General features: G+C 43.2%; 2 protein-coding genes across 6 annotated transcripts in view; one reads left to right on the plus strand and one right to left on the minus strand.

The window, feature by feature from the left end:
• The window catches only part of CPSF7 (cleavage and polyadenylation specific factor 7), a 25,908-nt gene extending 21,074 nt beyond the window's left edge, over positions 1-4,834 (minus strand). Inside the window, exons 1-2 of one of the 4 annotated variants that reach the window (XM_061609805.1) lie at positions 4,580-4,834; positions 3,821-3,919 (exon numbers count right to left, since the gene is read on the minus strand). In XM_061609805.1, coding sequence (XP_061465789.1) covers positions 3,821-3,919; positions 4,580-4,828 — 348 coding nt within the window. In that variant the 5' untranslated portion in view covers positions 4,829-4,834. Of the gene's footprint in view, positions 1-3,820; positions 3,920-4,284; positions 4,510-4,579 lie in introns of those variants that run through there. The other 3 variants (XM_061609808.1, XM_061609806.1, XM_061609807.1) reach the window with 3 other exon arrangements.
• Positions 4,183-10,636, plus strand: SDHAF2 (succinate dehydrogenase complex assembly factor 2). Of its 2 annotated transcripts, XM_061609810.1 has the most exons (5): positions 4,183-4,760; positions 4,900-5,105; positions 6,660-6,769; positions 8,604-8,698; positions 9,875-9,962. In XM_061609810.1, the coding sequence occupies exons 1-4, from the start codon at positions 4,740-4,742 to the stop codon at positions 8,648-8,650; spliced, it is 384 nt and encodes a 127-aa protein (XP_061465794.1). In that variant the 5' UTR covers positions 4,183-4,739; the 3' UTR covers positions 8,651-8,698; positions 9,875-9,962. The 2 variants fall into 2 exon arrangements, with proteins under 2 accessions (XP_061465794.1, XP_061465793.1); XM_061609809.1 differs by lacking the exon at positions 8,604-8,698 and having other exon boundaries at positions 4,207-4,760; positions 9,875-10,636.
• The last annotated feature ends 5,776 nt before the right edge of the window (positions 10,637-16,412 follow it).

Here is a 16,412-nt window from a genome sequence, read left to right on the forward strand (position 1 = left end):
TGAATAGACTACTGAGGCAAGGAATTAATGAACTAGGAACTCCACCTCCAATGCAAAGACACCTATCTGCTACGAGCAATAAAAAAACACCTATAATCTGCAGATTTTTTGCATCACGGGAAGAAACCCTACTACTACATAGGTGGAACATTTACACCTGCGCACATCATACGACTGTCATAATCATGATGGTTGTGCAACATTGCACTGGTGCAGTGGACAGTGGCATTATAACTATGGCTTCAGGATGGTGGGAGATTCAAATATGAGAAAACAGTGACAAGTGAACAGAAGTACAAGACTACAACATACTGACCATACACAGGTAAAATAGTCACCACTTGAGAGGCAAACAGTAAGTACACCAGAGCAGCTTAACACCACGTATCTACCAAGAGCAGCATGGGCATAAACAAGATCAGCTGTGCAAAATGCTTATTATATTTTCAGGTTCACCACAAGTGACCTGTCTCATGGCTTGATACACAAACAGCTAAGAAACTCAATTCCTGTCCGTACAAAGAGGTGGAGGAGTGATGCAAGTACCCCACCCATACTAGTAAGGGGATTTATTATGAAAGATAAGCACTATAGGGAATAATTTACCCACAGCAGCAAATGACCCACCACAAAAAATCCCAAACTGTAGTCGGTACCTAGAGCCTCTATGGGTACACACATAAACACAGGGAAAGCCATGTGCACTGTCAAAAAATAAGAAGCACATTTCAGTATTCTTCCTTGGTATCAACACAGTCCAAGGATGTACAACAGATCAAATGGTGGCTAAAGAAAACATGGCAAAAGGCAACAATGAAAAAAGCAACTACAGGTTTCCAAATACTATTGTTCTTCCTCAACAAGTACACTCATAATAAATCTATCCACTGGGGAACAAACTGGTTTGAGAGAAAACTGGGTAAGCACACAATAGGAGAGTGGCTTCAGGGATATACAAGATGAAATTTACAGAAGGAGAAAAGAACAAAGGAAACAGACATAGCACATATGATGCAGGTCCATAAAAATCAAAAACTTCTGGATTTAACAAATACCTGAACAAGATTGTCTGGTCCTCAATATATCCTGTGTCCACACCACCACCACCACCACTAGAAATTTCAAAGAAATCTCTTAAAACAGGTATTTAAAACTATAATTGTGTAATCTTCATCAGTGATTACTTAATTAAAACCTGTTCAGGATAGAACACTTTCACAGATCAGATAATTGTTGAAGTTTAGAAGAACAATTCTCTACCCAAGAAAACAATTGTTGAAATACGGAAACCTTATATGGACAGTATTAATTTATTACACAGTACTGTTATGATATTTTACTCTTGATAAAGAACAAAGTATTTTAAAAGGAGGTATTTAAAAAGGCAGAGAAATAGATACACACATACCCTCCCTGACCAAGTGTTCTAACTGCAAACAAATGGGCAACACAATACACATAAAGCCCCTGCCTTCCAGAGGCAAACAGACATAAATCCAATGCTTCCAGAGATGAGATATGGTTATTATCTAGAGCCATGCAGTCAGAAAAACAATTATTAGTGCAGCAGCAGAAGCCCTGTGATGTTACAACAACTTAACAGCATTCACATTTTCAAAAATTTATTGGAATAGCTGTGTGCCCCTCACTAGTTGTGAATATGAGACAGCAAGTATATTCCTAAAATACAAATTTGTCTTGTTCACAATACCAAGTATTGGAAGGAATCATCACTGGGCACCCAACTTTAATAACCTACAAGAAAGATTCCTGCACATCCCCAACCAAGATTATGCATGCTAACATCCAGATACTGATCTTTTCTTGTTGCCCAATGAAGCTGCTGCCTTATTTCTGAAAACAACACACAGAGATCCGTAACAGACATACACTAGAACCCATTGTGAAATGATAGTACAGTAGTTAATCAACAGGAAGGGATATGTATGGTAGGAGGCCAGGGACTCAGGACAAACTGGGTAGCGTGAAATGGGCTATACATGGAGGAAGACTCTCAAGGGCATATTGATATAGCTTGTATTGACTACTCTGACTAGTAGGAGCTCTCCAGCGTCAAGCAAAAGTTGTTTCAGGACTGCTATTTGGGTTTACTTAATCTGAAGTTCCATGACTGAACCAGGGAATTTGGTATGCAAACTATGCACTTTACCCTGATTAACAACTGTGCATATGGCGCAGGCGAGGAACCTGTGGCCCTCCAGATGTTGTTAAACTACAATGCCCATCATGACTGAGCACTGACTATGCTGGCTAGGGTTGATGGGAGTCCTACAATACCTGGAACCACAGTTTTCCCATCCAAGGTTTGTAGGAATATAGGGCGCTGTTTTATAGCAAGTCAGACTGCTGTCATCTAATTTAGAACTGTATATGCTGCTGTGCAAAAGATTTCCAGGGTTTTGACAAAAGTTTCTCTCCATCTGAACATGGCAGGAACTGTACTTGGGGTCTTCAGCATGCAAAGTATGCGTTCTGCCACTGAACCATGGAGCTGTCCAAACCACTAAAGGAGTCATTATAAACATACTGGCTGCTTACTGCCATGGTTCTGTGGTTACAGTACAATTCCACTTGGTGCAAGTTTAGTTACAATCCCACTGCCTGTACTACCATCACAATGCTCAATTTAAAGTAATATATAAACATACATGTTTGAAACAAATGTAGCTGTGTTTGAAGCAAAGGGGGAACATACACGACAAACAAGATTAGATTTGATTTTTACAAATAAGATTAGATTTGATTTCTAAAACAATACACTTTCCCACAAAGCTTTATATAGACTATAAACAGTTCTCCTGTCTTTTTCCAATTAACTTCCCTCTTTAATACAGTTACTTCAATTACTAAGATGACTTGACATGTCAATTTTAATTGTATCAAAAAAGTAAGGCATATGCAGGTATTAAAAGTGGGAAGCAAAACGGTAACATGCAATAGAGTAAGCTGCTGTTTCTTATCCCTACAACTTTTAACTGGTCACTTCATAGGTGAAAACAGATCATGTGTTAAAAGCAGTATGTGCACACAATTGAAGCACCTCAACGGATGCTTCTTCTATGCAAGTGCTCTGATTGTCTGTGATTAATTGCATAATAGATTGTCAGCTTCCATGCTTAATTTTCCTTGTGTGTCAATGTAGTGCAACTAATGGGATAGGATACTAGTTAACCTGAATTCACAGTATGCAGAAACTACTGTAGGAACCATCTTGGTCTGCTTATTGAGCCAGGCAGCACATCTGTTAAAGAATTAGCATCCTCAACTATTACGTTAAATTGATTTTAAGGAGGTCTGTCTGTCATTTGAGGTTATGGATATTAACATGCTATTACTTCTTTTTTTAAAAAAAGACTTCAAATGCCCCCAAACAAGCACCCACTCAAATATACAGCAATTCAACAATTCTTCCAACATGCATTTAATTTGGTTTCCTATGTAACATGGGAAGGTTAGGAAAAGCATTCATATTTTCCTGTAGATTAAAACACTTCAGACCAATGTGCAAATATGAGTTTATTTGAAACTCTGGTTATGAAGTTGAACACCATTCACTTTTCACTCGACAACTTTCACACAATGGATTTGCTCCTACAAAGAAAGAGGTTTTCATACTCGTAACATGCAAAGAAAGGATGCTCCAGTGCCCAACTTACTATATCCAAAAAAATTTCAGATTTCATCAAGTTTGTGGTTCGTATACTGCTTTTTCTTCTTGGGCAAACCTACCATCCTTTGTATAGTGCTGATGCGATGCTTTCCCTTCACACCCACCCAGCGGGTCCGCAGCAGCCCTCACCTGATTAAACTCTTCGTCGGCGTAGATATCTATGAGGTCTACTCCTTCCGACATATTTTCCAGAAGAGCCGTTAAGAGAACCGGAGAGAAAGAGCCGCACTGCGGGGTCAGAGCAAACGGGGGTGGGGGAGGAGAAGTAGGTTAGTGAGACCACCGAACCACAGACCTGCGCGGTCGAGAGCTCAGGCCCATTCCCGCGCAGCATGCCCTGCTTGGCCACCCAGAAACCGCAGAGACCGAGGTGGGCCCTCGGGCCGCAAGGCAGCCCCGCCCACTTTTCTCAGCACGAATCTAAGGACTGAACCTCTGGAGCCAGGACCGGGGAGGGGGATTTAAGAGCGGGAAGTTGCCGCTGCTGCCGCCGCCGCCCCCCCCGGCCGCCATAGTTGCGCGCGCTCGCCCCCACCATCGAGTCCTCTTTCCCGCGCTAGGAGTGAGACGCGCCATCTTTCCCGCCCGCTCACCACGGACCCACACCGCACAAGAAGCTTCACCACCTCCCCAGTGTTCCTCGAAGCACCGTTATACCGCACAAGGCCTAGAATCCCGGGCAAGACCAAAGCGCGCGCGCGCGCTAAGCCCCCCTCTCACCACTACAGCCAGCACCTCCTCCCGTCGCTCCGCCCCTTCCTCCCTTCCGAGCTCCGCCCCTTCCGGCCTGGAGCTGCCTTACGTCGGCAAGATAAACAAAAACAAACAAATAAACAAACAGAAAAGGCCCTTTTGGAGGCGACTTTTCGAAAGGGGAGGGGGAGGCACCTTGTCGTGCAGCAACTGGCCGGAAGACTGAGAGGGCGCTCTAGGACGTACGCGTTGCGTTGAATCTGAGTGATTTCCGTTGACGCTACGGTCAGCGACCACAGTTGTGACATGTGTATGGTTCGGAGTGAGGGATAGAGTGGCTGCGGATGAAACCAGGATGGCGGCGCTGAGCATTCGGGTGAGTAAAGGGGGAGGTGTGTGTAGGATCGGGATGGGCTGGACGCTGCTGTCGCCGATGACGACCATTTACCGTCGGTTGTCTTGTGCTGCTTCTTCCCCCTGCCGGCCTGGCTGCCCGCCCGCCCCTTGTTTCGCAGCGTCTCTTGCTCCTCCCCGGCTGCGTCCTCCGCTCGCCGAGGTGCTCCTATCGTGGGGATTCTCCCTTCGACTCCGGACGGGACCTGCTGGAGATTCCTCTGCCGCCCTGGCAGGCCCGGCCCCACGAGCCCCTGGGAACCAAGCGCGCGAGGCTGCTGTACGAAAGTCGCAAGAGGGGCATGCTGGAGAACTGCCTCTTGCTCAGGTGGGCATCTCCTTTTCCCTAAAATTCCTCGCTGCGTTCAACTTGGACTTGTTAAGTGGTATCCGTGCATAGGATTAAAGCAGCAACGAAGCTTAATAACTTGTACCTACACCTCCAGTCTTCTCTTCACCACCACCACCCCGGCCTTACGCGGAAATCTCTTGTGTTGAGAACGCAGGAACATAAGAAAAGCCGGCTGGATCAGGCCAATGGCCCATCTAGTCCAGCATCCTGTTCTCACAGTGGCTAACCAGATGCCCATGGGAAGCCCATAAGCAGAACCTGAGTGCAAGAGGACTCTCCCTTCCTGTGGTTTCCAGCAACTGGTATTTGGAAACATACTGTCTCTGCCGATGGAGGCAGAGCATAGCCATCATAGGTAGTAGCCAGTGATAGCCTTTTCCTCCATATAAAAGAGAGTCCTGCTGGTTGTTCATAAGATCCAGCATTCTGTTTACCACGGAGGCCAAGCAGGTGCTGTCTGGCATGCCTATAAGCAGGGCATGAACCCAGTTGTTACCCTATATCTCTCTTGACTGTTGTAACTGGTATCCAGAGACCTCTGAAGATGGAGAATTCATATGCAATTGTCAATCTTATCCTCCTCTGTGAATTCATCTCATTACCATTTTAAAGTTATCTGAGCTAATAGCATCACATTTTGGGCTGCAATTTTCTGTTAGTTAATTTTGTGTCATACAAATAAGCCCCCCACCCTTTGGTCTGTCCATAATCTACTGCCAATTGGCTTAACTGTGTGACTGAATTCATTTATTTATGGTAATTATACACTGCCCAATCCACAATGACTTCTGGTCAGTTTACAAAATCGAAACGGTAAAACACAACAAGAAATGTAGCTAAAAACAATCAGTACAAATTATTGCTGTCTATTTTCATCACATCATGCAGCATTTTATAAACCTGCGATTTTTAAAATAAAATTTTCTCTATTCTTATACTTGAGAATACTCCAAGGACAGCACCAGGAATCATTGTTATGAAATATTAGAATTATCTGACAGAGGAAAAACATGCATTCCATTATTTCTTGGTTCTCAAGAGTATGGTCAGACGTTGGTTTACTTTTAACTCAGGGGAGGGCAATCTGGGGGCAGAATGTAGTCTTTGGGCCTCTCTGTCCAGCCCTTCAAACTCTTCCTCCCCACGCCACAATCCTCGCTGGCCCTGCGCTGCACTTTCCTACAGTGCTTTTGCCTGGATGGAATGTGGCTTTGAACTGTTATAATGCCTCTTGCATATCTGGATGGAGGTATGTGTGTGCAGAAACCTCTGACCTGCATAGCTGAAATAGCCTACAGTATGAAGATAAAAGTTGTAGTCATTACTCAACCCACATTTGTCTCTGGCTGTGCCCAGTGTGAGCATGAAGCCTCCTAAAAGGTAGACCATATTGTGATCCTCTGTCTGAAAAAGGTCCCCTGTTCTGGCTTTAAATGGTGTTTGCCCCATAGTTGGAACTACAGTTTTTCCTGTCTATGTCTTTTCTCTTCCTATTTTGGTATTAGTATTTTGTTTCATTGTTTCCCACAGTTACTTTGCCAAAGAGAATCTGAATCAAATGAATGAGCAACAGCTAGACCTTTATGATCGTCTGATTAATGAGCCCAGTAATGACTGGGATATCTACTACTGGGTAACAGGTAATGTGAAACCATGTCTTTTGAGGTCACCAGGTCTTGGTTCTCAACATGATTTTTCTTTTCTCATGAAGGATCATTTTACACATGCGGTAGGGCAGTACATGTAACCTTTTGCCTCTGTTTCCTTTTGGGTAAAATGTGTTTCATGGTACTTGTTACAAGAGCTGGAAAATCCAGGTGTGTTGTTTCATTCATTAGATTTATTACGGTCAATTGACCAGCCAGAGAAATTCAGTACAAAAAATACACTAAAACATATTCAAAAACAGTACAAAATAGTACAGGTAAGTTAATTATTTCATGAAGCAATGGATCGATTAGGTCAAAGGTCCTTACTCATCAGGTCTCTACGTGTATCAATGGCTGCTGCGAAAAAATTCGTAACTTTACGGGTTATGGGGGAATTAATATCCGCTAATAGATATTGTGCAAGAAAAAAATTATCTCTGCCTGGAAATTTCTGGAAGAGAGGAATAATAAAATGGCTGCGAAGACTGGTATAAAACCTGCACTCCAGTAATACGTGTTCTGCTGTCTCAATGGCACCACTGTCGCAAGGACAGTAACGTTCGGTCCAAGGGATTCTATTAAACCTTCCCTCTGAGGGCAGAACGTCAAATTTGGCCATCGTAAAGGCCTTCCTTAACCTAGGAATAGAAAGGTGATAAAGAAATTGAGCAGAAGTTAATGGTTTTAGGGATGGCGAGCTTGCGAACCTAGGGCCGAGACAGGATAGTACATTTTGGAAATCCACATCCAGAATCCTCTGGGTGATGGCTAACAGCGCTTTCGAGCGCCCCAATGATATAACATAAGGGATAGAAAAGCCAAGAGAAGTAAGCTGCAAGGAAAGGGATTTTTTCCATTTGGATTGAAAGTTGTCAATTAATATAAGGGGGGAAAGACCAACTGGCTCAAAAATCAGTTTCATCCAGTAGCGAAATTTAAGAATCCAGATCCACGATTCTATGGAGGGCATACCTGTTATATATCTCAGTTTGGCATTTGAAACGCAAGGGGGGACGGCTAAAATACTTCTAAGAAATTTAGTTTGAATAATCTCAAAGGGTAAGTGTGAATTGTAGTTACTCACTTGGGCACCATACAATAATTTTGAGATTACCTTGGCCGTGAAAACCCTAATCGCAGACGGTACATAGTGGCCACCTTTTGAGCAAAAAAAGGATAAAAGGGCTTTTGATGATCTTAAGGCAATCGCTCTGGCACTCTCCACCTGCGAGCGCCAGAGACCTGACTTATGAAATAGTATTCCCAAGTATCTGTAGGATGGAACTTGGTCGATGGAGGTGCCATTAACTTGCCAACAATACTTCCTTCTCTTTCTAGAAAACACTATAACCTTAGATTTGCTATGGTTGATCACTAGCTGGTCTTCTATACAGTTGCAAGCAAGGACTCTTAACAGACATTTCAATCCAACGGGCGATAGCGATAGCAAGACCACGTCATCGGCGTATAATAATACTGATACAGGTTTATTAGCTAAGGTAGGAGGGTGAGCAGGGCATTGTCTCAACTTCTGAGTCAAGGAGTTGATATATAGGTTAAATAGGGATGGGGCCAATATACAACCCTGTTTGACTCCCTTATATGTGGGGATGGGTTTGGTAAGGATCCCCTCGCGATTGCATCTAATTTGAACGTATGTGTTATGGTGCAACCCACGAATCAGGGCAAGCAGACGTCTATCCATAGTGGAAGCCTCCAACTTAGACCAAAGGATATCTCTTGAGATTGAATCAAAAGCCGCCTTGAAGTCGTTGAAGGCGGCAAAAAGAGCACCACCCGGCCTAACCATGTATTTATCTACTAGATGTTGAAGTACAACAATATGATCCAAGGAGGAGCACGATGCCCTAAAACCAGCCTGTTCCTCTTCTAGGATAGACTCTTGTTCCATCCAATCAGGTGTGTGGTTGTCCAAATGCCTAGAAGGTTGGCACTGGCAATCTGAAACATGATTTCACCTATGAGCAGAGCAGGGGCTAAGATTTGATGTGTTCGCTATAGAATCTTAACAACTCTGGCTGCCAGGATAATCTAGAGCATAACTGAAATGCATACTCTACCTTAAGCTTAAAACAGATGCACATTTACTTGAAAGTAAGCCCTTTTTGAATTTAGTGGGACTTGTTTCTCATTAACATATATAGGTTTGGGGTGCAGAACTGCTGTGCAGATTGTAATGATATCTCATAGGTTTTTTTTACTGAAGAGGTAGGAAACTGAATCTGACTAGCGAACCAAAACTCTAATTCCCCCCCATGGGCCAACTTTGACAAGTGGGCAGGACCACCCACCTGTCAATCACCTGAGAGCATAAAGACATCAAATGGCTGATACCTGTCAAAGGAGGTCTCTACAGCAACCTCCTTTGAATATTCATTTTCAGCACCAGTCAGCTGCTAGCTGCTGGTAGTGCAGCTTCAAAGGGGCTTGCTGTAACCACTGATCAGTGTTACAGGGAACCCCATTGAAGTTCTTTTGGAGAAAGGTGTTTGGATTCATAGTGTATCCTCCAGATGGAGCATTTTTTCCTCTGATGGGGAACTCCCTAGTGCAGAGTATCTCAGTGGGGCTTCCTGTCAGCACCAGTCAACTGATTGGCACTGACAAGGAGCCTTGCTTTCAAATCGGGATCTTGCCTTAAGCACCTGATCATTCCTTTGTAGCCACATCCATACCTTTCCCATATCTGATGTTGCATATGATACCAGGTGTGGGGCAAGAGGCTGTGATTTGTGGGGAATAGCCTTGTGGACCAAACTAGAACCTGCAGATCTAATCGGATGTTGTCCTCTATGAAATAGGGTTTGACAAATAATTCTGAGTCCACTGACAAAATGAGCTTGAAAAAAATGTATTAGATCCGTAGACTATTGTGAGGAGCAGGAGTAGCCACTGTGATGCCCTCCAGATTTTGCTGGACTACAACTCCCATCATCCCTGGTTGGGGCTGATGGGAGTTGGAATTGAACGACATCTGAAAGGCACCACATGAGCTACCCCTGGTGTAGAATATCTTCACACATTAGTAGCAGAGCTGGTAATGTGTTTATCTTCTCTTTTTGTTTTTCCCCAAAGAAGCAAAGCCTGCTCCAGAAATCTTTGAGAACGAAGTCATGGAGATGCTTAGAGAGTTTACCAAAAACAAGAACAGAGAGAAGAGACTGCAACAGCCAGATCTGGAGCATCTTGTTGAAGCCCCATGCTGATCTTGTGTGGCCTTCTCCAGAAGTCAAGTTTTGGACATCTTTTGAAACCTCGAACCACCTGTAGTAGTATCTGGACCTCTGAATCTTGCTCTTCTGGATTCTTTCATGAGTAGTTGCTGTTCTCTGTGTTTTGCTTCTCTGTAATAAAGCTTCCCCCCCCCCTGAACATGAGAATTGCCAAAAAAAGATTAAGGCTGTGATCCTATCAATACTTACTTGGGAATAATTCCCTGGGTGTATTCAACGTAGTGCTAAGATTGTTCTGTCAGCACAAGATTTCTCCTTGTCCAACAGAACAATCTCCTCCCACTCCCCACACACTGTTCTGGGGGTTCTCCTGGCCCTCTGGAACAGATTTGTGGGGGGAGAAGGGGGGAAGTCATGTTGTGCTAGCAGGAATCCTTGCATTGGCTTTTTTGGCCCACTGAATTCAATGTGACTTCTGAGTAGACAAGTATAAGATTGCACTGTCAGTGAGGGTACTTCATTTTTGACCCAGAATGCACTTCAGTGCTATTAGTATGTAATTGCAGGATGATTGATACAAACAAAAGGTATCATGGTGTGTTCTGATTCATCGACAAATGCTCATGTTTAATATATATATATATATATATAAATGATAATTTTATATCCTGCCTAGTACGGATTTTAGTATTGTACAGTCTGGCATGCCTATCTAAAAGATTCTGTCTAAAAGGTGTACAAATCAATGAGGGTCATAGGTTTGTGAAAGTCTATACTGAGCTTTCTGCTATACATTTATTTCCAGTCATGAGATCTATGACTGCATAGCAACCCTTAATAAGTAATTTATTATTGGACATCCTGGATGCTGAGGATATATTCTAACCCTGTTTGCTGTAGGTAGTGATTGGGCCCAATGGAGTCAGCAGTGGGGTTGCCTCAAGATCAAATGAGTCCCAGGCTGGCTCTGACCTTCCCTGCCCCCATAATGCCCCATTTTGGAGTTTTCTGCTGGTTGCCAACAGTGGTGAGCCCTCTGCCCATTTGGCAGGCAGAGGACTGAATTCTGTACCAGCAGAGTGACTGCTGCTACTCCACATCACACAGAAGGAAATGGATTCAGATGGAAGAGGATATAAGCAAACTCATGTTCATGTTCTTAGTTACAAGCTCTAATGACCAACAAAGATGGAAAAGTGCAACGGGAGGTGACATCTGAAGTCCCTGATAGCTGTGCCAGTGGAGTGTTCCTGCATTCCTTCTCTTCCCTTGTCTGCTACAGTCTGATGTAATAACTGCTACCAGGAGACAGCTGATGGAGGGAGGAGCCTGGTGTCTTAGCACAGTGGAGGGCATCCTCTGCTGCAGCGTTAAACAGATACTAATCCTTTTCTGTGTGTCCTTTGTAGTTGTAATTTAACAAGTATGGCAGTTGGTAAATACACACAGTTTTTTCAGAGGCAGAATAATTCACAGCCACTTGCTATGCCAAGAAGTGTTTAATATGGAAGTATATAATTCAAAACAATGCAGAAAAAAGCCAATTAAAACAGAACATTGTTTAAAAAACAAAACCAGAAAGTGGATTTTATCTCCAAAAACATTATCAGTTCCCAGAGAACATAAATGCTTGTCATTTGATGGCAACGCAAGGCTGTTCACTAAAGTATTATTCTAAGGGGACCACACATCTTAGAAAGTGTGATGTGAAAGGTTTAAAAATAAAAAACCAATCTCAGCCAATGTCTGGGTTCATAACTTTGTTATGACTGGGCATTGTTCATGCAGTAGGCAGCTGCTGCCTGTATTTCTCCCCCCACCCCCCGTAGCTATCAGTATTGCTAATTATGTTAATTTTCACTTCTGTTTTTAGATGTTAATTGTGAAAATAGAAGAAAACAGTTTTATGTGACCTGTGTTCAGCCCTGTTACGTTCTTATCTACAGTTAAATCATTTGCTGGGAATTGAGTATTTTCTTCTGCTTAGCAATGAATTGTTAGGTAATCATACAAATAACATTTTCAAACACTCCAGGGGTTCCTACAGAACAATATTTGTCCTGGAGTTTTTAAAGAATACCCTATGAAAACGTGGAATAATGATGTAATGTTCAGCTGTGTGACAATTTAAAAAACATGGTCCTCCTAGAGCAGCCTTTCCCAACTAGTGGGCCACCAGATGTTGTTGGACCACAACTCCCATCAGCCTCAGCCAGCGTTGCCAATGGTCAGGAAAGATGGGAAACAACATCTGGTGGCCCACTAATTGGGAAACGCTGTGCTAGAGATTTTTATTATTACTCATCACCTAAAGCTTTTAAAAGTCATGCTTAAGGCCACACATTGATTTGCAGCCACCTAGTCTTTCTATGTCATTACCTTGAAACTGCCACATGGTGTCATTATAAGCACGTTGATGTTGCTTGATCAGCACTGAAGAAGGTAAAGGATTTATGCAGGTTTGATCAAAAGTGAAGTGTAGCTTACGTATCTTTGTTGTATGCTCAGAGATCTCTATTCCACGCCACAGTTCAGACTGCATGGACTGTGCCATGTAAAGCCAAATTCTATGATTTGAATAAAAATAAAAGATACCTATTTTGGGCTCACATACTCATGAGAGGAACCACACAGCACCAAAAACCTCTATTGTCCTATCTGAAATGCAGTCCTGTTCAGACTTGCTCACATTGTTGAGATTCACAGTAATGTTTCCAAAATATTTTGCAGATAAAAATGCTAGAATGTGGTGGTGGTAGAGGAGGATGCTTAGATTCTCAGGAATTCTGTGTCATACAGCTAGATTTGGAATTCACTTCACAGGTGTGACAGCAGACATAAGAACATAAGATAAGCTTCCTGGATCAGGCCAGTGGCCCAGAGGAGGGAAACAAGGAGATCAGGGGACTGGAAACAAAGCCCTATGAGGAAAGACTGAAAGAACTTGACGTGTTTAGCCTTGAAAAGAGAAGACTGAAGGGAGTACGATAGCACTGTTGAAGTACTTGAAAGGTCACACAGAGAAGGGCCAGGATCTCTTCTCGATCATCCCAAAATGCAGGGCACGGAATAATGGGCTCAAGTTACAGGAAGCCAGATTTCAACTGAACACCAGGAAAAACGTCCTAACTTAGAGGGGTGTGAAAATGGAACCAATTATCTAGGGTGGTGGTGGGCTCTCCAACACTGGAGGCATTCAAGAGGCAACTGGACAGCCACCTGTCGGGTATGCCTTAATTTGGATTCCTGCATTGAGCAGGGGGTTGGATTCGATGGCCTTACAGGCCCCTTCCAACTCTACGATTCTATGAGCTAGTCCAGCATCCTGTTCACACTGTGGCCAACCATATGACCAAGAAAAGCCCTCAAGCAAGACCTGAGTGCAAGAGTACTCTCCCCTGCAGTTTGTGATATTCAGAAGCATACTGTCTCCGACTATGGAGGCAGAGCATAGCCTTCATGGCTGGTAGCCATTGATAAGAGATGTAGGAGCACAGCCTTATACATGTTCCTTTCTGCCCACTCAGTATTGTTTTATTGACATGGGTATTGGGCTGGGAGCAGTGTTGGTCACTGATTCTGTGGATCTATCCTGCTTGTTCAGCTGCTGCATACCTCCCCAGCTTCTGTCTAATAGCAAAATCATTTTAGGGACCATTCAATTTGAGCACCACACAACTGGATCATGATTAGGGGAATGCAGACTCCTCCTCAACCCCCTGAGGGCTGTTTTTAGGAATGAAAATAATCAGGATCATTTCATGCATTTGGCATGTATGCTAAGGGCCACTGCATTTCTTCCAATACCTCTGCACTATCTATAAGGCCATTGGAAGGAGTGCAGTGTTGTTAGGTTAGTTGCTAGGTGCCTGTTGCTAGGATACCTGCTGTTAGACCTCAGCTCTCTGCATTCTTCCATCAAGTTCCCAACTTCAATTCCTTAAATAAGCAAGTGGTTCAGTCCTTTGGGGCATCACCAGGTTCTACTTGCTACCATCTACCAGCAATCAGTGCCTTGGCTGGGACAGGTAAGAACATGCCATTCTCACCAAGGTGAAATTGGGTTGATGGATGCTGTCCATGGTGGATTTAGCTTTGGATGAGGGAGAAGCTGGTGCCTCACAAACTTTCTGCCACAGTACTTTCTGACTGGCTGTGGCTATCCAAGGACTTTGCAACCCTAAGGCCTTTTTGGGTGGACCTCTCAGGGACTGAACTTAGGAACGTATGTACACAAAACATCTGGTCTGCCATTGAACTATGCTCCTGTACTTAAGTGCAGTTCTTTTTTTTGTGCACTCAGAGCTTTGGAAGCATTAAAGCTTAGATAAATGGCTGGGGGCACTTGCTAGTAGCAGTTTTGGGAGAATCTAGTTAAGAAGGAATGTGGTTTAAGACCTTGTTTAGGTCTTGCCCCCACACTGTGCACACAACCCAATATAAGGGGTCAAAATGTGCAGAAGTACACATTTTAATTGCTGGCTTCCCACATGTGTACATGCACACATTTTGTGTGTACACTAGTGTTTCCTGCAGCAATAAAAAATTCTAATGACATCAAATTATTCAGGGTGATAAAAACGGGATTGTGAATAGTTCTGATGGGATCTCTCCAAACTGGAGGAATAGGCATTAAAATGGGGTTCAGCATCATTGTAATGTGAGGTACATTAGGGAAAAACATTCTAACTTCTCCTATATGCTGATGGGATCTGTACTGGTGGTGGCCAACCAGGCTAGGGATGTTGGGGTGCTTGTAGACAACTCAATAAAAATGTTGACTGAGCGTGCGGCAGCTGGAGGGAAAAGCTAATTCCATGTTTGGTGTCATTAGGAAAGGAATTGAAAATAAATGTAACATCTTTAGAGAAATCCATGGTGTGTCCACACTTAAAATACTGTGTACATTTCTGGTTGTCGTGTCTTAAAGCAGATATAGTAGAGCTGGAAAAGACTTGCAAAAGGGCAGCCAGCATGATCCGTATGAGGAATGGTTACAACATTTGAGGATTCTTCATTTAGAAAATGAAGTATAACATGTCTTTACAAATGCATAGTCAGACTATAAAATTCACTATCATAAGATGGCAGTGACAGCTCCCAACCTTGATGGCTTTAAAGAGGTATGAAATAAATTCACAGAGGATAATTATCATGTGCTGCTAGTCATGATGACTATATTCTGTCTTCAGGACCAGAAGCAGCATGCCTCTGAATATCAGTCACTGAGGAATGACAGCAGGAGAATGATTGGGTTGGAGAGGGTCCTCAGTTTCCTTGACAAAAGGGGTGGTGAAAGGCAACAAGTAATGAATTTTCTGTCCTATTGTGTCATCACTCAAGGCAGCTCATAAAACCCAATGTGACCTGTTTAAAAACACAATAAAATGGTGTGAGCAACATACATAATCAAAGCAGGAGGCATCTTATACAACATTTTTTCAGTCATCTCCACCTTTTCCCTCCCTGCCTTTCTCAGGAAGCCTTGCTGGGCGGGAAGCAGCAGGACTGTCCAAGCAATGGGGTTGCCAGCCAAGGCCACCAGCACTGGATGCAGGGCTTCAGGTGGTTGCACACATCCCCCCCCCCCAGAAATCTCTGCCTGGCCACACACCAGAGGTTACAGCGGGAGATTCCTTATTTCATTTGTTTATTTATGAATTGCCTTCCACATGTGTGTCAAGGCAATTTACAAATCTATAATAAGAGCAGCTAAAATAGTTTTAAAACAATACCAAAAATAACTGTAGATAGATTTTTAAAAAAATACAAAATGGACATCTATGACAGAGATCTTTTCATCCAACTGGAAAAGCTTATCCAAACAAAATGTATTCAGTTGTTTCCGGAAGATACAGATAGTGGGTGCCTGACATATCTTGGCCCCTGATTTATAGAAATAAGTATATATATTTTTCCCCAGAAAGGACTGGAAGGTCCCTGAAATTCTAACCTGGTTTTCATTGTTTCAGTTCCACCTGGAAGCTTTCTCCAGAAGCCTCCGTGAAATGAAGACTGCTACCATCCTCATGTACAGTTCTTCATTTCAGTAGGGCTTGCCTTGGGTACCTCTACTGACCAATCAAAATATAACAGTAAGGCCTCTCTCTAGAATATTTTTTTCATCCTGCTGGTAAAATGGTATATTCTGGTCCATTCTTTTGTGGAAGGAGTTGCTTCACTTGGGCCACAGTCGAACAGCAATCAATAGGAAATGTCTAAGACCTGACCGTGCTGTACTACCTGTAGGACTGCAAATGAACCAGTTTATTCATTAGCTCCTTTTAAAGATAAATAAATCATGAGTTTGCTATGACATCACAATGCTGTGTGTGACTTCACTGTTTCTAAGGAGACATGCACACCGTGCAGGTGAACAGTTTCCTCAGGTTAATCCAATTTCTTTCTCCAGAGGCTGAGCCACATTCCTGCTATCCAGA

Source organism: Rhineura floridana, chromosome 2 (assembly GCF_030035675.1).
Source record: "Rhineura floridana isolate rRhiFlo1 chromosome 2, rRhiFlo1.hap2, whole genome shotgun sequence".
Taxonomy (NCBI): Eukaryota; Metazoa; Chordata; class Lepidosauria; order Squamata; family Rhineuridae; genus Rhineura; species Rhineura floridana.